Below are 23118 nucleotides of genomic sequence, written 5' to 3'. Positions count from 1 at the left end.
AATTAATTTTTCATCCGTGTTCCAAGCGTTGCTTATCGCGCTTCTTTTTTTTTTTTTTTCAACGAATAAATTGTATAATTCGCGAAGGTATGTACGAGTGTAACTGGGTCAGGTTAGATCCAACCATAAGCACGTACTGTAATCTATACAAATGCACGTAGCTTTTCTCAGAAAGATGCTGGAAAATTTTGCAAATCACACAGAAACATTTTTAAAACTTCACCGATGCTCTTTAAATAATTAACCCTAGTGCGTTAATTATTTTTTTAATAACTTTCACTGTTATCAACTTTATGTTCCCGTGACATTATATTAAAAAATTATTGTCTAGATTCATATGGTTACAAATATAAAAAATTTGTGTCTTTTTTGACCCAAAGACCTTATATGTAACAATTAGGGCTCAAAAAGGACCCAAGACCTCAAGTATATGTATAATGCTAGAATTCAAAATCTAAAATAAAAAAAAACGATACACTTGAAAAACCAAAGGCCAGAAAAATCGAGGTCCGCTTACAAACCGATTCTCGTCGCAATATAAAATTCCATCGAAACAATACGTCCTATTGTTCACACACACTCGCTCGCACATGCACGCGAGAACATCATCATTTAGTTATCATGCTAATACTCATCGGGAAACAGTTTCGATTATATACCCGTTCGAAGCTTCTAGCTCTGTTGAAAGCACCGCAGTGAAACAGGCGCGGGGGAGTATTACACACGGTTACAATATCCGAAACGATTCTCGCGTTTCGCGGTGTCCGTTTGCCAATCCGTTGGCCGTCGATTTCAATGAGAACGAGAGAGGGGGGCGAGGGGGAACAAAAAGCCCGGTGAAATCTCCTTAGTACGTGTGCTCCGAGGGAAAAGGAGAAGCATAACACGATATCGTCCCAACGGGGCGGAGATAACGGTTAAAAGGAGAAACGAGAGATTAATCGAGCCGAAAGCGGTGACGCGATTACGAGTAAATTGGATCTTTCGTTTCACGATTCCTCTCCCTCTCCTTCTTTCTTTACTTTTCTTTTTCCAAGAAGAAGAGAGGAGAGGAGAGGCCGCAAACTCGATTCAAGTGGCCATTAAACCTCTTGGAAGTAACTGCTCGGACTGGTTCGTTTCGACAGTTTCCAGTGAGCTTTTACGATCCAGCCTTGGCGACGAATTATATTAAACAAAGCGATTCCAGGTGAAATATCTTTAACCTCTTATCGTGGAGGGGAAGGGACAGGGTGAGAACGTTACAGGGCTCGCGAGATAATCGCGTTTCAAATCATTAGTCCGGGAGGACTTTTATTTCCGGTGGATTGTCGTCGACGGCGTTCTGTTGGGATAATTATTGGGGGTTGTTCGGGGTCGGGGATCGATGGGTGAGTGGAGGAGTGTTCGAGACACTGTGTGCATTGAATTTTCAAACTTTGGAATTTCCAATCTTTCGAACTTTGAAACTTTCGAACTTTGAAACTTTCGAATTCTCAAGCTTTCGAATTTCCAAATCTTCAAATTTTGAAACTTACGAATTCTCAAGCTTTCGAATTTCCAAATCTTCAATCTTTCGAACTTTGAAACTTTCGAATTCTCAAGCTTTCGAATTTCCAAATCTTCAAATTTTGAAACTTACGAATTCTCAAGCTTTCGAATTTGCAAGCTTTCGAATTTCCAAATCTTCAAATTTTCAATCTTTCGATTTTCCAAACTTCCAAATTGTCAAACACGAAATCTCTAAATTTCCAAATGATAAAATTTTAAGGAAAATAAGCCCAAGCAAAATTCATCACACCCGACAACCTCGTGAAACAATAAAGAGCAACAATTCTGAAAACAACGATCGGAGGACAGTAATAAGCGTGACAATTAATCGCAAATAAATGAAACACGGTAGCGGAACGATTTTCAGACGCATTACGCGGATGAAATTCATCTCGTCTCGTTTTTAATCTCATGACTCATTCCGCAGCGTTGGTTCATCGATCGAACGAACGAACGAACGACGTGCAACGCTGCACGACGATACACTGCAATCTCGTTTTCCCTCTCCACCCATTTTTCCCCTCATTTCTCCTCTCCTCCTCATCCTCTACTTCTTTTTTTGTTAACTCTATCGATTGTTTTTTTCCATATCATATCCCCGGCCATGTTTGCCCGAGAAAATGCATAAAGGGAGCAGCTTTCAATCTCGTAGGATGCACCGGAAATGCGACAAGCGACCCTGATCTCGCATGAAAGACTCGGCGCAACTGCGTCGAAAACCGGAACGATCCGAGTGAGGAAGAATAACTTCACCAATTTTTTAATATATACTCCATCAAGGATCTCATAATTTCCATTAACAACAAATGAAAAATTCATCTTCAAGAATTCCTATTAAAAGTTATTCGCCACAATCTATAATAGTTACCACTTAACACTATCGTAATTATTTAATTTATTGTTTTCTCTTAATTTCTCTAACGAACTGTCTCGTCCCGAGACACCGTCATCGAATTATCCCGGGGTTCGAATAATCTCGCGACGTTAAACTTGATCCATCGATAGAGGTGGAGGAGGAGGCAGGACGAAGGGAGAAGATGAAGAACTAACGGAATTAAGGATCAGCCATTAGGATGAGTTTTCGTTGCCCCAAGAGAGGCCTGTGGCGCAATTCACAACCGAGGTATTTACCGATCGAAAGAAAAGGGGATGCGGGCATGTTTATACGGCAGGACGGATCCCAAGGGCCATGCAAATACCTACGGAGAAACTCTTACAGGCATTCGGCGTTATCTGAAAACGATTACCAGGATAAGGGACAGAGAGGGAAATGTATGGACCTCGTGTAATTCTCCACGGATAATCGCGCTCGTTAATGCGTATCGCTTACTCTGCCCACTTTACAGCGTTACTTTGTTTCATGCAAATCGGCCAATCGAGCTGGAAATTCGGTCACAGGATGCGGACAAACGATACTTGGAGGATAATATCGGGGGAAAGAATGGTGTATTTAATCACAATTTTTTTGGTCCAATTAAAAACATCGGATTTGGATTGAAAAATTTCGGCGATACTGTTGATTTTAGTGAATTTTCAAACTTTCAAACCTATAACCTTTCGAATTTTCTAACTTCCGAATTTCCAAATTTTCATACTCTAAAATTTTTGAATTTTCAAACTTACGAATTCTCAGACTTTCAAATTCTCAAACTTTTGAATACTGAAACTTTCGAATTTCCAGATTTTCAATCCTTCGAATTTTCAATCTTTCGAATTTTCAAACTTATGAATTCGCAAACTTTCGATTGTCCAAATCTTCATACCTTAAAATTTCTCAATTTTCAAAGCTTCAAATTTTTGAATTGAAAAATGAAAACTGTCGGCATTTGCTAATCCTTTCTATGGTCACGATACAACGACATTTTCTTCTGTTTCACCGCGTACGAAATCATTCGGCATACACACGCGTTAATTTCGTTGATTCTTGTGCAAGCGCTACCACGCCAATACAGTCCTTGATGAAGATTACACGCGCGTCGTTTAAACACTGATCGCAGTTATTACTTCATATTGCGGCATGTCTGCTAATTAATTGAAAATTACTGCGCTTAACACTGCTGCAAACGTGGCAAACAAATCGGTTACCTGCAAATTAGGATAATAACTGGCGGCCATTCTAAACAGAATTGATCGATCTCGTCCTGGAAATACCTGGGCTGATTCGGCCAACATGATTCGCCCAATTGCCAATACTGTGATTATACGATATACCCTAATTATAGAGAATCTGGTAATGATTATAATAAAATGTTATTAACGGATCAAATTTCTAATAAATTGATCTTATTTATTGACTTGTTCTACTTAAAAGTTCCAGATAAATTACCAATTAGAGTTTGAAGTAACAATGGTTGACCTGTTCTACTTAGAAGATGTAATTTGGATTCAAGATCGAAGAAATATTACAATACAAAAAAATAATCTAAGACTTTAAATCGAAATCATTAATTCGTACTACTTAAAAGCCTCCTCGAATCTTATGAAGGCAGATGAGACATTATCGTTGACTTGTACTACTTAAAAAATTCTACTTCTATTATTGTTAGCCTTTGGAAATAACTACGGACCGGTACAATTTTCAAGAGTTTTGCTGTTTCAAGTAAGGACTTCTAAGTATAAATAATATTACGTGAAATAGGATAATAATTAATTATATATAATGAAAAGAAAGCGAAAAGAATGCTTATACACTATTTTAAAAAATAAGAAATTTATTTTTTTTCAATACATAGTTTTCCTTAATTCTGACACTGCTGAAAAAAAGTAAGTGAATTAATTGAAGAAGAGTATCCGCAGAAGAACGTTTGAAGTTTCGGAAAGAATAGACACCACCGTTGAGAAACTTGGAAGAATAGTAGAGAGAGAGAGAACCTTCAAATTTGGAAAGAACAGTTTAGAGAGAGAGAAATTCAAACCCAACCATCCAGCCCCGAATTAATTAATTTACCAAACCAGAGAAAAACGGCCACCCATCCCATCTAATGTCGCGACGACTGTATCTTTACCTTCGAATATCGACTCGACTTGGACCCAACGTCCCTGCCAACGAGACCCACAAGTACAGCCTTCTAATAATCTATTCAAATGACCTTCTAATCAAGTGACGAGAACACGCAGAAAACCATGAAATACATCAAGCACGAAGGTAGTGCTATACTTTTCCACCGATTCTACATAATTTCTCCATTTAATCTCCACATATTTACAGACAAATTCAATACTTCCCATCCAAACTCCATTACTCACAACGCTCTTTTAAACGATCCAATTATTCTCTCAAAGCTTCAAAATCTTAAAAACCCCTACACATCGAATTCCAAGACTTAAAACATCTTCTCCCACGTCAAACACAAATTTCTCACAAAGAGCACACGCCATAAACAAATTCCCCAAAGACCACGCCTCGGGGATCATCCAGCGTGGTACAGAGACCAACCGAAGAATTGAAATCGAACAGACGGCCGGTCGGTCCTCTTCTCCGACAACGGGAGGATCGCTCAACAAGGATGATCCCGAAGTTAGTTTTGAAGGGGGATCCCCGTCGAAGCGGCAAATCGTCGAGAGGAGAAACGAGCCATAAGAAAGTTTCACCGTAGATAATGCGAACGTCGAACGACTTCGACTCGATCGGGAACCACTTTCTATGGAGTTTCCAGCCAGGACTCGTCGTCAATGTACACGATTATCAGAGACGGGGAAGAAAAGAGGGGTACCGGAAGTGATCAACGTGTCGCACGAAGGCGGTACAAGGCCGAGAAACGTTGGAACGTTTTCAGAACGGCACAATAGGCGACCACAAAAGGATCATGGTAAACCAGACCCTCTTCTCTTCGTCCCATTCCTCACCGGCAGACGTCATAATTTCCCCTCGGTAGTTTCAACGTCCAATCGCGGCTTCCTTCGTGCACCAACTTCTTCCCTCTTTATTTCCCCTTCGTTTGAAAAACAAGCTAATCGAACGACCGAAAGGAATCGTCGAAAAAGTTTCGCAGAGGAGTGGAATCTCTGCCGTCGGGGGAGATCCTTTTCGGTATTGAACTTGAACGAACTGATTTGGGGAATTGTCGTTTGGTCTCTCTCGATGGACGAGGAACGGCTGGCTTTTCACCAATTTATGGACAGTCTCTTTGTTTTTTTCCGGAGTGCTGAGTTTGGTTTTTATTTCGGATTAATATTGAATTGATATCGTGCGTCGGGGATATGCACCGGTTAATTGTCGATGAATATTTACCAACAGAGAATAACTTTCCTTCTATTGTTTATTTTTTAGAACGAAAAGAGTCTATATTGAAATTTTCAAAGGATCTATGAATTTTAATCAGACAGTTGCACACGAAATGGCGAATTCATAAATGAAAATCTACTAGTTCACATGGTAATCGACGCGATTGTAGTTCATAAAAACAAGATGGAATAATACTGTTCGAAGGATAGAAACACTGTTGAAACATTATCGTACGCGATAATAACACCGCGAAACTGATAAAACGAGGAAAACTTAATTCAACCAATGGACAGAGTTCGAAACTCGGTGTGAAGAGGAAGAACCACTGATAATAACACTACTCGATAAAAAAGAAACAATCATTCCGTGCCTTTGGAGTGCACGTAACACGCGTTCTCCAGCAGCACGAAGAGAAATGGAAATAACGACCGGTCACTCGACGAATTGACCCGTGAGAGGGAATCTGATGCTCGAAAACGAGTCGTCAAGCTTTTTCCACCCTTTTCCAAGGTGATTTTCGATTCACGTTCGATCGTCCGCGCTGGAATCGGCGGACAGGCCCCGAAAAGCGAGAGGAGCTCGTAACAAATTGAACCTGGTCCCGCGTTCTCGCTGCATGTAAAGCGCTTATTCCTCTTTTTTCCTCTCTTTCTAGTTACTCTCCATATCCTCTCTTCCAATTTTCCTTTTCCCCCCCTTTCTGTCTCTCCGCACTTTTTCCCACTCTCTCTCTCTTCTCTCTCTGTCTCTCCGCACTTTTTCCCACTCTCTCTCTCTCTGTCTCTCCGCATTTTCCATCCGTTCCTCCGGCTTGGCTTCTTCGAAATTCCTCTCTGCTCCTTGTAAAAATCTCTCCTCCTCTATTTTTCCACCTTTCCGTCCGACAAGCTTCCTGGCTCGCGGATATATTTCGCTATTTTTTCTCCCTTTGTCTCTCCTATCTTTCTCTGCTTTATTTTCCAAATCGTGCTACTTTCTCTCTCTCTCTTTTACTCGGCTGTCTCTGTTTTTCTTTTTTCTCCTCTTTTCGACTGTACTTTCGTTACGGGGTAATCCGCGATTTGAACGGCAACATGGAAATCGAGCATGGATACCGAGCCGATTGAAAGGTCCCGAACGGAAATACCGCTCGAATCGTTGTAAAGGGGATACGGATGGACGGAATAAAATAGAGGGAGGGGAAAAAAGGATGAAAAATATAGCGGACACAGAATAAACCCGTTTCGAACTGGCAGATTGAAATAAATCAATTAATAAATTCGACGGAATATACGGTTCCTCTGGTTAACGGGGCTTTTACAACGTCGATCCGACAATCGGCTTGTTTATCTTCGAAATGACATGGATGCTCGTGTAATCTGCTTCGTGAAATCCAGATAAAGCTTGTCTATCCTCGTGTTCGTAGGTAGACGATACACGAGGTCTGCCTTTGGAGAACGCTTACGTGTGAACGAATTCAACGAAAGGATCTGCGTCCGATGGAATTCAACGAAGTAAAATGAATTATGCGTATTGTGATTTTCTGTCGAGTCGCAACGGATCAGCGTGGAATAATTTTGTTTTTTAGAGAGGGAGCTTTTTGTTCGGGCGAGAGAAATTTTGGTGAAAAAGGTTTTTCCGCGGAGAATTCGTTATTTTGAATTTTTACAAAAATCTAGTAACTCGTTGGTAGACGCTAAATTGTATCTTTGAGTTTTAATTGTGCCGTGAATATTCAGGATTTTAATTTCGGCGAAAGGAGATTTTCGTGGAAAATTTAGGCGTTATTTTTCATTTTCGAAAGAATCTTACTTGTCGATAGAAATTGAACGTATTTTGGGGGTTTAACTGTCGTGAATAATCAGGTTTTTAATTGTGCAGAGATTTCATTCCTGGAATTCGTTCGTAATTTCTCATTTTCGAAGGAAACTAATAATTTATCAATCTGCACTTCAGTTTTAATTATATCGCGAATATTCAGGTTTTCAATGTCCAAGGATCGACAGATTAAAAAATAGAACGAAAAGAATTGTATCGTAGAAATAATTTTTAAAGAACTATTTCCAAATACTTCTCTAATTTGACGAATTAAACGACAGCCAATCCTCAAACCGAATCGTTCAATTCTCCAAGCAAACCCGCGCTATTATAAATTGTCCCAATATGAAAACCACTTCAATTTTGATCACATATTCAAACACACACACACACAGTCTAACGGGCAAAACAGTTTCGTATTAGATCGATAAATCGATAATAGTATAGTCGTGATTGAATCTTCGCTGAAAGTTCCAACAGTGAAAAAAAGAGAAAAATGTATGTTTGACTTCGATCAAAGTTGAAGCTGCATCGAAATTGGCGAGAATGCCGTCGAATCTCGGTAAACGGCGCAAGTTTCGAATATCTCGCGTTCCCAGGCAAACTTTTCTATTATATTTTTCTATGCGAACTCTCTCAGAGAAAGAGAGAGAGAGGAGAGGTGAATGGTGCCGGTGAAAGTTTCTGTTTATCCAGGGAAAGAAACTCCGAACTAACGACTACGGATGTAAATAGCCGGTATTTAAACAGGGAACGAGGCGCGTCGAATCCTCGGCCAACTTTCTTTTCTCATATTAAACGGCGTATCCATATTAATAAATTCGCGGAGGAACGACGAAACCAGGATTAATTCTGACGACAAAGACCTCGCGATGTATTCAATTCTACTCCGTTGGAAAATTTCGCGAACCATCGAACAGTTTCTTCCACGCTTTGTGTCGTATTGTTGAAAGGGTTAATTGGCTGGAAAATTGCGCGAAATTTGTGAAAGTTTTCTTTCGTTTTTTTTTTTTTTAGAGTAGCTACTTTCTTTGGTAATTTAGGCGGAAGTTTGAAATGAACTTGAGTGGGTAATTAAGTAAGGTAACTGATTGATTGAGTTAAGTAACTATAGTAATTAAGTAAGTAATTTAACTAGCTGTGGTGCAAAATTAAGGGGAGAAGCAAATAAGACCATGTATCATACATGAACTTTACTGTTTCTGTTTAAGTATTTGCATGTGTACTTCTTTTTAAACTTTTAAGTGAACTATTGTTGTTTATGGGTGTTACTATTTGAGGCTTCCGGGTGTACGCCGTGTCCAACGGAAATTATATTCCGACCTTCCACGCAAATTTAGAGAATCCTTAGGAATGATGAAAAACCCTAATAACATCAATAGAGACACAGGTTACCAACTTAACCCTATTTTGAGCACCCTTCTTCCGTTAATGAGTTGATTTTAATGGACTTTAATTGATTTTTAATTGATTTCTAATTGATTTTTAATTGATTTAAATGAACATGGGTACTTGTAGGAGTGAACAACCTGACGCACACCATTATCAGTTGCGTCTCCAAACCCTGCAATGCTGGTGAAACGTCGGAATATAGTTTCTGTTGGACACGGCGTACACCCGGAAGCCTCAAATAATAACATCGATCCGGGCCGTGAAAGTCTCGCTATTGTTCCTTATAAGAATTACCAAACGTACAAAATACTATAAACAGTGTGGAATTAATATAGATATCAATGTACACTTATGAAATATAAGATTGTCTCAATTAATGTAAAAAGATGAAACAGTATCTTAGGTATTTAAACATGATTATTGAAAAAAGTGTGGAAAATTAAATTATTGTTGTAGTAGGATTTTTGGAATGCAAGAATATTCTTTGGTATCTGGGAAAAACACACAAAAGTTTATTTACCTTTCGTCGATACACGTTAAACGTTTGGTATAGAATAATTTCGAACAAACCAATGCAGTGTCCGAGCTGTTGCTTTTGCTTTCGGGCGTCCGGCTTTAAGCAGCCGTACTCTCCCGTTACAATATTAGCGAAACGGATAAAACGATTTATAACACTTACCGTGGGAAGGCGTCCGGTGATCCTCCTGTACTCTACTCTCTGGAAGGCGGATAGTCCAGCCGTTCTTTCCATTCCAGGAGCGACCCAGGTATAGCTCTCGTACTCTCCTACCACAATATTCAAGTGATACGCGTATGATCGGAGAGTCCACCCGCACTTCTGGTAGGCGACCAGCGGATAGTCCAGCCGTTCTCTCCATACCACCAGAAGTACTAAGCAATCCTCTCCGAGCTTCCCCAGGCGTTCGGGTGACCTCCCAGTACTCTCCTCTCCTGGTAGGCGACCGGTGGATAGTCCAGCCATTCTCTCCATACCACCAGAAGTACTAAGCAATCCTCTCCGAGCTTCCTCGGGCGTCCGGGTAACCTCCCTGTACTCTCCTCTCTCAGAGGCGATCGGTTAAGAGGCGACCGGCGGATAGTCCAGGCGTTCTCTCCTCCAGAGACTGACCCAGGTCTCAGTCCCCGTACTCTCCTGTGCTGTAAGGACGTCCGAAAGCTGGCCTTCGTACTCTCCCACTCCCAAGGGCGACCTCTCTCCCAGCAGGGTACAGCAAGACTGCTTGGCTGCGTCCGCGACCGTGGTATTTATAGTTGAGCGCTGCTAATGAAGCGCGGTTTATCAACAAGACGCGTCGCCAAGTGTTTTCCCGCGCGAAACCGCGAGTCTCCCGCGTAAAACCGCGAGTCTCCCGCGTAAAACCGCGAGCCTACCGCGCATCGCAAGCTAGCTTCTTCTAGAAGCTTCTATCGCTTCGCGATTATTTGATCAACGACGAGGATAGAAAGTCGCCCCTCTCACTTCCTCTCGCAGAATGGAAATTTTTGTCGCCGTTTTCGTTGATGGTTGTTACATTGTTTATTAATTTTAAAGAGACACGATACAATTTTAAACATTCAGGTCAACTGAGTAGAGAAAGAAAGAAGGAAATGATAATACTAAATTTGAAAAAAATGAATAAGTATTAAGGTGGAGAGTGTGTAATTGTTTATTAATTTTAAAGAGACACGATATAATTTGAAAAATTCAGGTCAACTGAGTGGAGTAAGAAAGAAGTAAATAATCATACTAAATTCGAAAAAATTGAGTAAGTAGGATGAAAAATGTACGATTATTTATGAATTTTAAGAAGACACTATATAATTTCAAAAATTCGGAGAAACTGTAACTCCTTCAATGCGGAATTCGAGTAAGAAAGAAGTAAACAATCATACTAAATTCGAAGACATAAATTAGAGAAAATTTTAGACAGAAATTATTTCATGGTATTATAACAAATAAATGTTAAACAAACTTCTGACGCGTATAAAACATTATTTAACATAATAAATACCTTCGCTAAGGTTACTTTCAATCGATGACCATGGGTCAGTCTAATTTTTAATCCTTACGAAATTAATTTAATCAGGAGTAAGTAATGAGAACATGGAAACGTAGTTTTCTATTGAACAAAGTTGTAGAAACGTATAAATTATTATTTGCAGTGTTACAATAAATTCTTGGAACTATAAATTTATAATAAAAATTGTGAAAATTAATAAATTATACGGTATTGTAATATTCCAATAAAATAATGGAAATTTCACGCAAAAAGATAACTTCACGGCTGACCTTACGGAATCATGGAAGTTTCCCGCGAAAAATAATCGATTCCCGTAAAAAGTGATGGATCAATGCAATGTTATAACAAATTGTCGGAAGTATAAATTTTTAATAAAATTGTGAAAATTGATAAATTATACCGTGTTACGATATCGGAAATCTCCCGCGAAAATCTCCCGCGAAAATTTCCCGCCTGACCTAACCGACGATTTTGCTAATGACTTTGGGGAGAGGGTACCGCAGGTATATAAGGACCCGCCGATGTCCCGCGAAATCATTTACCCTTTATACTGGGCCCTAGACACTTCGCGGCGTATTTTGACCTGAAGGTTCTGAGATGTGAATAGAGTGGTCGGGGGCTACTAGCTAGTCTATGTCCACCCTGTACACACTCAGCCTTCTTGTAACACTTGTATACATTAGAATCAATTAGAATTTCTATTACTAATTATTAAACAAATTTTAACAATTACCGGCACTCGCTAGGCACGTAATATCAGACTTTAAATACTCGACTTCGAACTTCGGTTTAGTCATAATTCTATTAATGTTATAATAACGTATAATTTATTAATTTTCACAATTTTATTATTAATTTATACTTCCAAAAATTTGTTAAAACATTACATATTATTATTTATACATTTTTGCAAGTTTCTTTGACAAATAAGTACGTTTCAACGATCTTATTACTTTCTCGTTGTGAAATCAAGTTCGGAGGATTAAAAATCAGGTTGACCCTTGGTCGTAAATTTAAAATAGCCATAGTGAAGGTGAAATTATTATTTTAAATAAATGTTTCTATACGAATTAAGAATCTATTCAACGTTTGTTTGTTGCAATACCGTGAAATAAATTGTATTATATATTTTCTCAGTTTAGACTGAATTTAAAGTTCGTAAGGATTAGAAATCAGGTTGACCTGTGGTCGTAGATTAAAAATAGCCATAGTGAAGGTAAAATTATTACGTTAAATAATTGTTTTTATACGAATTAAATATTGATTCAACGTTTATTTGTTGCAATACCGTGAAATAAATTGTATTATATATTTTTTCTGTTTACACTAAATTTAAAGTTCTGTTTACATGTTATAACAATTAGAATGTAGACGTTTTGCCGTTTCACGGTTTTTCCTCTGTTAATTATGTGTTTATAAATCATTTCAAACTAAAGCAGCACCATGCCCACCCTTAATTAAACCGTCTCAGTAGTTTACCGTAATTAATAATCTATTTTCGGAATTTATACGAGAATTTTTGAATTTTAGTAAATACTAGAGTCAGTGTCCACCCTGTACACACTCAGCCTTCTTGTAACACTTGTATACATTAGAATCAATTAGAATTTCAATACAATAGACTGAATAATAATTCATTTTAACTAATACCTATTAGAAATTTTCCTTTTAAAACAAATATAAATCATTTTACCAATTACTGGTACTTGCTAGACATTTAATATCAGACTTTAAATATTCTCCTTTCGGTTCTTTTAAATACAATCAAATAATTTCTTCAATTATCGATACTGACTTGGAATACTTCGCTTCGAATAAAATATTTCGAAATTATTTTGAAGGTTTAGGGAAATAAACATTTGAATTTTAGTCATCGTTGTTCTTCAGACTTGTCGAATAGGATTTTGAAATGACTTTGAGAGGTTGCTTCTTCGTTCCAGCAATTGAAATTAATTTGAAATTTTTCATATATTTTCTCTGATATTGAATTTTGTTTACTAATAATTTACCATCCAACGAATTTGCATGATTTGCATGCTGAGTAGTTAGTTGATTTATTATTGTATATTGTGAGCTGATTTGAAACGAGTGCACTACACTCGTGCACTGTGCCCACCCTAAATTTAACCGTCTCAGTAGTTTACCCTAATTAATAATCTATTTTCGGAATTTATACGAGAATTTTTGAATTTTAGTAAATACTAGAGTCGTTGCATCGCGTTTTGAAGTAATAGCTTCACCCCTTATAATAGCTCTCCTCTCTAAGAGGCGACCGGCGGATAGTTCAGTCGTTCTCTCCTCCAGAGAGAAAAAAAAAACCGCGGATCGCAAGTTAGTTTCTTCTAGAAGCTTCTATCTCTTCGCGATTATTTGATTGAAGACGAGGATAGAGTCGTCCCTCTCACTTCCTCTCGCGGAATGGAAATTTTTGTCGCCGTCTTCGTTGATGGTTGTTACATTCTTAATTATGACCAAATATATTTACCCAAAAATCATGCTTAATATTTAAACTTTCTGTAAAATTCCTTAATTATCTTCACTCCTACTCACACAAAATTAATCATCCCTCCAGTTACCATTCGCCAAATTAACAAACCACTCAAACTAACAAAGTGAACAATTGAAATGAAAATAACAGCGATATTTCGCAAGAGAGAAGAAAAGCAAATTTCCCTTCTCCAACGCGAATTATGAATCGTCCTCCGTATTTAGAGTCATAAGAGAGAGCATTTCACCCATTGTTTTCCCTTTAGCCTGTTCCTTTGCCGACGAGCGACGGACATTGTCCCGGGGAATAATAAAATCCCGTCCAACCTCTCATTCTCCCGTTTTCGCATCGCTATCCGGTTACCCCCGTATTTCACCTGTCCAATATTAATCTCGGAAACGGTAAAAAAGGACCCGAGCGTTCTCCATCCTCTCTCGCTCTCTACGGGGCTGGGCTCGTACATCAGGAACGATATTATCGGGAAATTGGAAGTTACGCTGTACGAAAATGAAAGGCGAGGCGTTCCGAATGGACCTATGAAACGCGTATCGCCGCCGATCTAATTACCAAAACGGACGAATTCGCTCGCGAGAACTCGCTTCATTACCTTCTTCGTCGATAATTTATATTCAGTCTACGGTTCAGAGAACGAGAGAGAAAAACGGCGATGTGAAATCTACGAACGAACCGTTCGATTAATTTCCGCCCGTTGTCCTTTGTCGATCGTCATTGTCCTAGCCTAGGGTAACGGCGATTAATGTTCAATGGGAATGTTCGAAATGGAAATTATCGCGGTGATTAGTGAAGTTTCGAACTAAAGGGAAGATCTAGGTTTACGGGCTTAAGCGTGCAAACTGTTGGTCTCGCTGAGATTTCTGAATTTCTTCCAAGTTTCGCGGGTTGACTGGAAATTTTGTGGCAGTTTTATCGAGGGATCGATTAGGAATGGGAAGAATGGGAGTTGAAAGTTGGTTGATGTGAACCTTCGTTCTCGAGATGTAGAGTGTGTGACGAAAGTTAAGTTAGAAGCCAAAATGATTAACTCCACTTTCTGAAATTCTTGCAATTTTAGTATCGAAGTTTAGTGTTAACTCTTTGTGAATTAGAAAAATTTAATAAATTTCGCTTGATGGAGTTAGTCACTTTGGCTTCTAAATCGTTCATTTAATGACTTATTATGGAAGCGTGGAAGAATGATACATTCGTCAGTTGCAATTCTGCTGAGTGAAATGCTTAAAATTAAGAAAAAAGTGTCGAAACCTAAATGAAACATTTTTGCAATTTGAGCTTCCGAATTTTTCTTACACATTGTAGAATAATAGATATTAATTCGTCGTTTAACCGATACGACAATAGAATATGACGATTTTCAAAGAATTATCGTAGAATACTAAAATTAAATTGCACTCTACTGGCGCCAGTATGGTGACATTCGTAATACATATTAGTTTCGTTCGAGTCTCATTTATACTAAAATTAAGTGAATTAACAGAAGAGATTAAAAGAAACAATTTCCTAAGGATTTCGAATTTTTCTTTCCAATTTTGGATTTTCGAAGGTTTCACTGCAAAAGTGAGAAGTGAAAAAAATGCAAGGAGTGCAAAGGGTTACAAATTGTTGAATTATTTTTCCAAGATAAAATCTTCCAAGTGGCCTTCACAACGGAGAACATACTTTTGCAACAGCTTCAGAAAATTCAAGCAAAAAAAAAAATGATTCATCTTTGAATTTAAAATCCTTCGAATTTAATTTCCATTATCGTGTAAATAATTAAATCGCATCGTTCGAGTGGGAATAGTATTTGATAATGTTTCTTTCGGCGAAATGGTCAAGAAAGTTGGTCGAAAATCGTGGAATTTCCTTTGGGACAGAACTGCTCTAAATTCAGAGACCGTCTAGCCGCGAGAAAACCATGAATGAAAGTCGCGAGGAAAATAGAAATCGCTCGTTTCACCGCCTGGGGCGGTCGTATATCGGTAATAACGCCTGAACCGTCATTCCGACGAGATAATTGTCATCACGTGCGACGTTCGTTTCGTTTTATCACCGTCTGAAAGATAATCCACGGGAAAGAGAACCATAGCACACGGGAGAGTCAACGTTTGAATGTTAATTCGGCAATAACTGGCTGTCAGGGGGCAGTTATGAGTACATGGAAAATGTTTCAAGCAATTTTTCCAAGCATTCCATGGTCGGTCGTCAAGATAAATATTTTCTCCAAATTTTTATTCCTTCTGATCTTTTATCCTTTCGCAAAGCAGTGTGACGAAAATGGAAGCTTTCTGCTTGAAATTCTCTGTGAAGCTACGAGGTATCTCGTATTTTTCAATTTTTAAACGTTTTTCTCGCAAAGTTTCCAGTCATTTACTTGCCAACTTCGAATCCACGTATTTCCATATTTTCTTATATGTGCACATCAAAAATTGACCTGAATCAGCTAAATTTATCCCAAATTTAGAAAAAAATTAATTCGGTCACGAAAGGGTTAAACAACGTATCTACATTTCCATACATTCATAAATACATATCCATATTTCGAATATTTTCCAATTAACCCTTTGGTGACCAGTGTGACCTTCACGTCCGACCGGAATATTCGACCAAAATTGCAAACCAAACCCGACCTCGATCACCCAAATAATTCCCAAATTAAAAAGAAAATTAATTCGATCACGAAAGAGTTAAACACCATATCTATATTTCCATACTTTTTTACACGTGCGCGTTCATATTCCAATTAATTCCCAATTAACCCTTTGGTGACCGGTGGGAGTCTCACGCCTCTCTTGAATACTCGAAACAAAAAATAGAAACCAAACTGACCTCACTCGCCTGAATAATTCCCAAATTAAAAAAGAAATAATTCGCTCACGAGAAAGGGTTGAACGACGAATCCAGCAAAATTCCAACCGTCCAGCAATCTAAAATTCCCCCTTCGTCAAATCGAAGTTCATTATCGATCAATGAAGTCGTATCTACGCTCTGAACGAACTTCATTTGCGACCGATCGTCGGTGACAAAGGGAAGGCCGAGGACAGTGTGCGATTTCGGTCGGTCACGAGGAAGGAAGGACGTCGAGGTGGACGGAGGGAGGACGATTACACAGGTGGATGAAAGCGTGCAGCCTGGAGCTCCGGGTTAGTCACATATTTGCCAACGTACCAAGGACTAAAAGCTTTTCGCCCGCGCCTCCATTTTCCACAGTCGCGTAAATCGTGTTCCGTTACCGCTGTTACGCGAAACATTCGCGCGAAAAAGGCTACACTGCTCTTCGCGATGGCAACCCGCTGACCAGCCGATCTGTCTCTCCCTAATCAAACGTTGAACAACACACTCGTCTCGGTGTTTTTAGCATTCCTCTTGGGGACGGCCGAGTAGAACGACGTTTCTTAATTAGACTCTAAACTTTAGGGAAACGGTGAAATTCCGCTCTCTGTGTGCACGTGGAAAGTTACGATCCTAATTTTCCGGTAGATTTTACTCGAATTTCCCTCTGCATTTTCTTGTCTTCTTTGTGTTTTACACTCTGGGTCGAAAAAGACCCAGTCTTCTCTATGGTTAACTCTCGCCGGGTCAAAAAAGACCCAGTCTTCCTTGTGTTTAATCCTTTGGCTCAAAAAAGACTCGATGATCTTGTGTGTAACAATTTTTATTATCAGCACGATACACGAACCTAGATAATAAATTAGGTAAGGAAACATGAACTTGATAACAACAAAAGTTATTTAAAAAAAAGGAGATGGGTCAAAAATGACCCGACACCGGACCACGGTTGATTTACTTACATTTTCTTTGCCCTTGGATGCGTATTTTTTTTATTTTCTTCGGGTGTGATTTTGTTGTTCTTTTCCCCCTCGACTTTAGGTTAAAAATGTATCGGTATAGTTTTACTGTGCGAGATAAATTGGTCAGAGAAAGACGTGAAATCTGACAACGCTCGCGTCGTAAATCCAAGCTGAGCCTCGGCTCTTCGACGTTCAAACGCGAAACACTTAAAGCAACGCGTACACAGAGGCGAAACGTCGTAGGAAATCGGAGGGAAGCTATTCGTCGACGGATCGTTTCGCGGTTGTTTTCTCGTTAGACGCGCTCCACGTGTCGAAAGCTCGTAAGCACCGCCATTGGAACGCGTGAAATTGGTAGTTTCGTCGTACGAGCGACAGCCGACGAGAGGAGAACGCGAATCACTGGTCTACCTTTCACCCTCTTTTTTTACCTCCCTCTTTGTCTCTCCTTCGAATGATTTTTAATCGAGAAACTCGAACAGCAGCCGGTCTGTCTGTTAATTTCCCTCGAACGAAAACGAAAAGTGAGGGAAAAGGCTGTCGGTTAATTTCCCTCGAACGAAAACGAGAAATCGGGGATGAATTCGAGGGAGAGTATTTCGAAAATTGAGGATAAAACGAAAAGGAAAAGAAATAATTTCGATATTTTCCTTCACAAATTCGATAATTTGTAAAGAAAATATGTGTGGGCAAATTTATTAATCCTACGGTATGAAAACGATACACGAGATTTGATCGTTTATTTAATAAAATCTGATAAATTTTGCATTTTATAACGAACGATATTTCGATATTTTCCAATTAATGTACGAATTTATTTGCAAAACTGATCAAATTTTGCATTTTATGATGAACGGGATTTTGCGTTTTATAATGAAAGTTTACGCCATGGCCAATGGCATTTCCAGTTCCGTAAAAAGAATATTTCTCTTTACTCCAAACTTTCCCGGTAAAATCAGGTGAAACAATGTTCCGTGAAAATGCCATTCGAAAAACTACTTTCTCTCGGAATTCTTTTTGCTTCTTTCAATTCGATTAAGATCAAAAGAGTATAATAATATCGTTTTCCCGGAACAACCGTTCCATTTTTCACCGAAATTTTCCTCGCTGCAAAGTAGATTAAAATACCATCGACCAACGATACACGGAAAGACAAAAAGAAAAATAAATTCAACGTTGTTCCTATGTATGTGAATGATCCTTTTTCAATCATCTACGAATTTTCCATTGAATTAATTGCACAGCGATACTGAGCAATTGTAACGCAATACAGACGGTCATCGCGCAGTACGCGTGCACCGCGTCAATAAAGTTTCGCTTTACACGATAGAGTGGCCTGCCATAAAGCTAGGTTTTCACCGGCTCGCGTTACGCTTCGACTTCCTTCGATACGCATTTTACAACCTGAGTACATACATACTCTGTCAGTGTCAATCGCGAACCTTGGGAAGTAATTCTCTTTGTTCATCATCGATCGTTCGTGTTCGAGATTACCATTTGGTTAATGTTTTGGATTTCTCTATTTCGCTTCGTATGATACTTCATGCGTCAGAAATACCGGACCAACTCTGTTCTATTTTTTTATCTTTTTAGATTTTCTGTCGTTGATCGATGGATGAGTAGGGAAATCTGAACCCTTTCACTGCGGAAGACTTTACTTTTGCCTCTTTACTTTCTTTATTCGTTCATTTTTGGGGTAAATTTAGGATCGATAGTTAGGAATTCTTAACCCTTTTACTGCGGAAGATTCTACTTTTCTCTCTTTTCTGTTTTTATTCGTTAATTTTTGGGAGCAATTTGTGATCGATAGATGAGTAAGAAATTCTTACTTCCGCTGCGGTAGATTTTAGGCAGACAGTAAAGGTTTATTAAATTAAGGTGGAAGTGTACCAAGAAATTTTTAAGACGCCTATAGGTACCAAGAGCGAAGAAAGGGTTAAAGAAAATAATCGTCTCAAAATTTGATTTATCAAATTAAGATGGAAGTGTGCAAAGGATTAAAATTAAGGTGGAAGTGTACCAAGAAATTTTCAAGACGCCTATAGGTACCAAGAGCGAAGAAAGGGTTAAAGAAAATAATCGTCTCAAAATTTGATTCATCAAATTAAGATGGAAGTGTGCAAAGGATAAAATTAAGGTGGAAGTGTACCAAGAAATTTTCAAGATGCCTATAGATATCAAGGGCGAAGAAAGGGTTAAAGAAAATAATCGTCTCAAAATTTGATTTATCAAATTAAGATGGAAGTGTGCAAAGGATAAAATTAAGGTGGAAGTGTACCAAGAAATTTTCAAGACGCCTATAGGTACCAAGAGCGAAGGAAGGGTTAAAGAAAACAATCGTCTCAAAATTTTATTTATCAAATTAAGATGGAAGTGTGCAAAGGATAAAATTAAGGTGGAAGTGTACCAAGAAATTTTCAAGACGCCTATAAATACCAAGAGCGAAGAAAGGGTTAAAGAAAACAATCGTCTCAAAATTTGATTTATCAAATTAAGATGGAAGTGTGCAAAGGATAAAGCTGAGGATTAAATTAAAGTGGAAGTGTATCCAGAGATTTAAAAAATGCCAAGTAAGAGTAATGAAAAGGTTAAAGAAAATACTGTAATTCAGTCACGAAAGGGTTAAAAATTCCCCTCAAGAAAAAATCACTCTTTCTACCCAAAGAAACACATTTTTACATTCACTTCACCGCGTCGAATGAGCGAAACGCATTAAGACGAGGCATTAACGCATCCGAATATCGAAAATGAAATTAAACCGTTTGCAAGAAATCTGCGCGGAGAAGCCGATAACCGCGCGCACGTATTCTCTCCTCTTACCTCATGCTTTCATTCCTGATTACTCTGTTTCCCTTTTTACTGTACCATGCAGAGAGAGGCTCGGGTGAAATTCATGCGTAAATGTACTCTGTATTAATTTGTGACGTTCCTCTTGTTTGGAGAAATGTGTGATTTTCCATGGAAAATATCTGATCGTAACAATATTGAATTACATTTTTTTTTCTATCAAAGTTTCCCTTGATACAAATTTTTTTTATTCCATTTTGCGTGTAACGTGTGAAAGTGTTAATACGAGTACATTGTTGAATGACAATAGAAATACACACGAGTGGAGAGAAAGATGAATGAGAATAGTATTCAAGCCACGGTGTAACTCCCCTGTCGACGATAAGATACGCAAATTTTTCGTATCGCTCATTTTTCTCGCTACATTAAGCTACAAGTATTTGTATGGACAGCGATATCTCGAGTAATAAATGGTCGACTCGTGGAGAGACAGATAAACCCGGGAAGAAGTCGGGATCTTAAGTACTGTGCGTATTATTGAGAGACTCGTTAAGAAATTCTTGCAAAAATTCACGGTAGATGTTCCTTTATATAGGAAAAATGAAATTATTCTGCTTTGAAGACGTGTCTTAAATAAAGCGTCTTTAATTTAGTAAGTGGCTTGTGATTAATTAATAGAAATATTGTACCGTTGTAATTTCCTTCCCAATTCTCTCTATTCGTCGCTGAATCAATTATTTACCCCTTTTTGAGACGATCTTTGAAATTTTAGAGTAATAGAAAGATGGTTGGTAATTTTAATAGTTTCCTTTTTTTATTGTTCTTGTCTTTCTTATCTCGCCTTAGTTAAATAAAATAAATAAAAAGTGAAATAAATTATTAACGCTGAATATTTAAAAACGTTCGAGGATGAATTCCATCTACGATCGAATTTTCTTAATTAAAAAGCGCCTCGATAACGAAACGAAGAACACTCATGCAAAATTAATCGACAAACTACCACAATCGTGAAGTACAGTAAAAAATTGTCGTCACTTCCGAACTCAATAGAAAAATAAATAATTGCAAAACACATTACAAATTCACACCGAGCCATCAATGCATCAAGAGCAAACACTCGACAATCGTCTCAACACAGCTCACATTATCTATCCTACATCGCTGCTCCTTTTCCACCCTCTCAATTAAAATCCTCTCAATTAAAATCCTCTCCAGATAGATCAAGAACCGCGTGCATCAGCCAACGTAAGGCGACTTCTGAAGCGAGCGATCACCGTGGGTAAGGGCGGCTCCTCGTGGTACGGATTCGAGGGCGTTCGAATGCATTTCCTCGCGGGTGAAACCGGAGGAATCGCAAATACGCAGGTACCCGCATAGAGGTTGGGCTGAAGCCGAGATTCCGCGAGTTCTTCGCGGCTGTTTACACGAGATACGGGTATCACCGGGTATTAACTGGGGCGGCGCCTCTCCTCGTGGATATTAATTTTCGAAACGCGTCTAATCTTGCATAATGTGCGCGTGATTAAATAACGTCGCGTTAGTCTCCTCGTACTACTCTTCCCGCTCGAGCTTTCCTTCGTACTTTATCTCACGCTCTAGAGTTGTAGCCCTTTTGTACTGTGTTACGTTGGGGTTATACGTGTAGGTATCTAGGTTTTGTTGGTAGCTTGAGTTTAGTGGAAATGGGAGAGAGTGTGATGAGATGAGATCAGGAACCTTGAGAATTTGAGGAGTTTCAGATTTAGGGTATTTTGAGAGGTCGAGGATGTTGAGATTGTAGAGATCTTTGGGTGTAAGGGTGATTGGGATTGGAAGGGTTTTGGAATTTGGGGATCTTGGAATCATGGGGATTTTGGAATTTAGGGGTGACTGGGATCTCAAGGGGGTTGGAACTTGGGGATCTTGGAATTTTGGGAACTCTGGAAGCTTTAGGATCTTGGAATCAGAGGGATCTTTAGATCTCGAGTACTCTGAAGCCTGTGTGCTTTAGGGACTTGGAAGACTCCGAAATGTAGAGAATCTTGAGGCCTCTGGAACTGTGGAAACACTGAGATATCAGAGGCCTTAGGTCCTAAGGATTCTGAGATATCGGGGATCTTGGGACCTAAGGATTCTGAGATCTTGGGACATAGGGATTTTGAGATATCAGGAACCTTGGGTCCTAAGGATTCTGAAATACCAGGGACTTTGGGACCCAGGACTTTTGAGATATCTGAGGCCTTGGGTCCCAAGGATTCTGAGATATCAAGGACCTTGGGTCCTAAAGATTCTGAAATACCAGGGACTTTGGGACCCAGGACTTTTGAGATATCTGAGGCCTTGGGTCCCAAGGATTCTGAGATATCAAGGACCTTGGGTCCTAAAGATTCTGAGATATCTGAGGCTTTGGGACCTAGGAATTCTGAGATATCAAGGACCCTGAGTCCTAAAGATTCTGAGATATTTGAGGCTTTCGGACCTAAGGATTCTGAGACATCTGAGGCTTTGGGACCTAAGGATTCTGAGATATCAGGGTCCTTGGGACTTAAGGAATCCAAGATCTCAAAGCCCTTAGAAATCTGAGGACCTTGAGAACCTTGAAAAATCTTGAAAACTTGGATATTTTAGGAATAAAACAAACGCCATTCATCTTAGCAATAACGAGCTCAACAAAATTAACAGAGAATAAATTTTCCAAGTATGAAATACGAATAACAAATATTCCCGATAATATTCTAGAAACATGAATCTACACCAAGCTCGAAGAAAATATTGATCCTGATAGCTAATGGGTTAAAGTCACCGAGTCACCGTACAGTACAAAGCCATAAATCTTGATTTTCGCGAGGCGATAAGGAAAATGGATCGAAAAAGTTGTCCCCGATTTACGGAGCAGAGTTTTCAATAACGCACAGCTTGCCGATGTTTCGAAGACATCCTACATAGCATTTTTCATCATCGACGCAAGGCATTACCTTTTTCCTGCATCTTCAACGTTCCATTTACCAAATGTACGTTGAAAACACACCTTATAAAACTACACCCGGCTACCCCTCTTAATACAAACCCGAAAATCGATACCTACAATATATACATCCCACTAACAATCGTTAC

General features: G+C 38.9%; 1 protein-coding gene across 1 annotated transcript; it reads left to right on the top strand.

The window, feature by feature from the left end:
• The first annotated feature begins 21868 nt into the window (after window positions 1-21868).
• On the top strand, window positions 21869-22587 carry LOC108570895 (S-antigen protein-like). The gene is made up of 2 exons (XM_017932827.1): window positions 21869-22004; window positions 22094-22587. The coding sequence occupies exons 1-2, from the start codon at window positions 21869-21871 to the stop codon at window positions 22585-22587; spliced, it is 630 nt and encodes a 209-aa protein (XP_017788316.1).
• The last annotated feature ends 531 nt before the right edge of the window (window positions 22588-23118 follow it).

The sequence above is a fragment of the Habropoda laboriosa genome, unplaced genomic scaffold (assembly GCF_001263275.1).
Source record: "Habropoda laboriosa isolate 0110345459 unplaced genomic scaffold, ASM126327v1 scaffold15, whole genome shotgun sequence".
Taxonomy (NCBI): domain Eukaryota; kingdom Metazoa; phylum Arthropoda; class Insecta; order Hymenoptera; family Apidae; genus Habropoda; species Habropoda laboriosa.
Note: the sequence above shows the minus strand (reverse complement) of the source record. Positions and strands in the feature narration are given on the sequence as shown.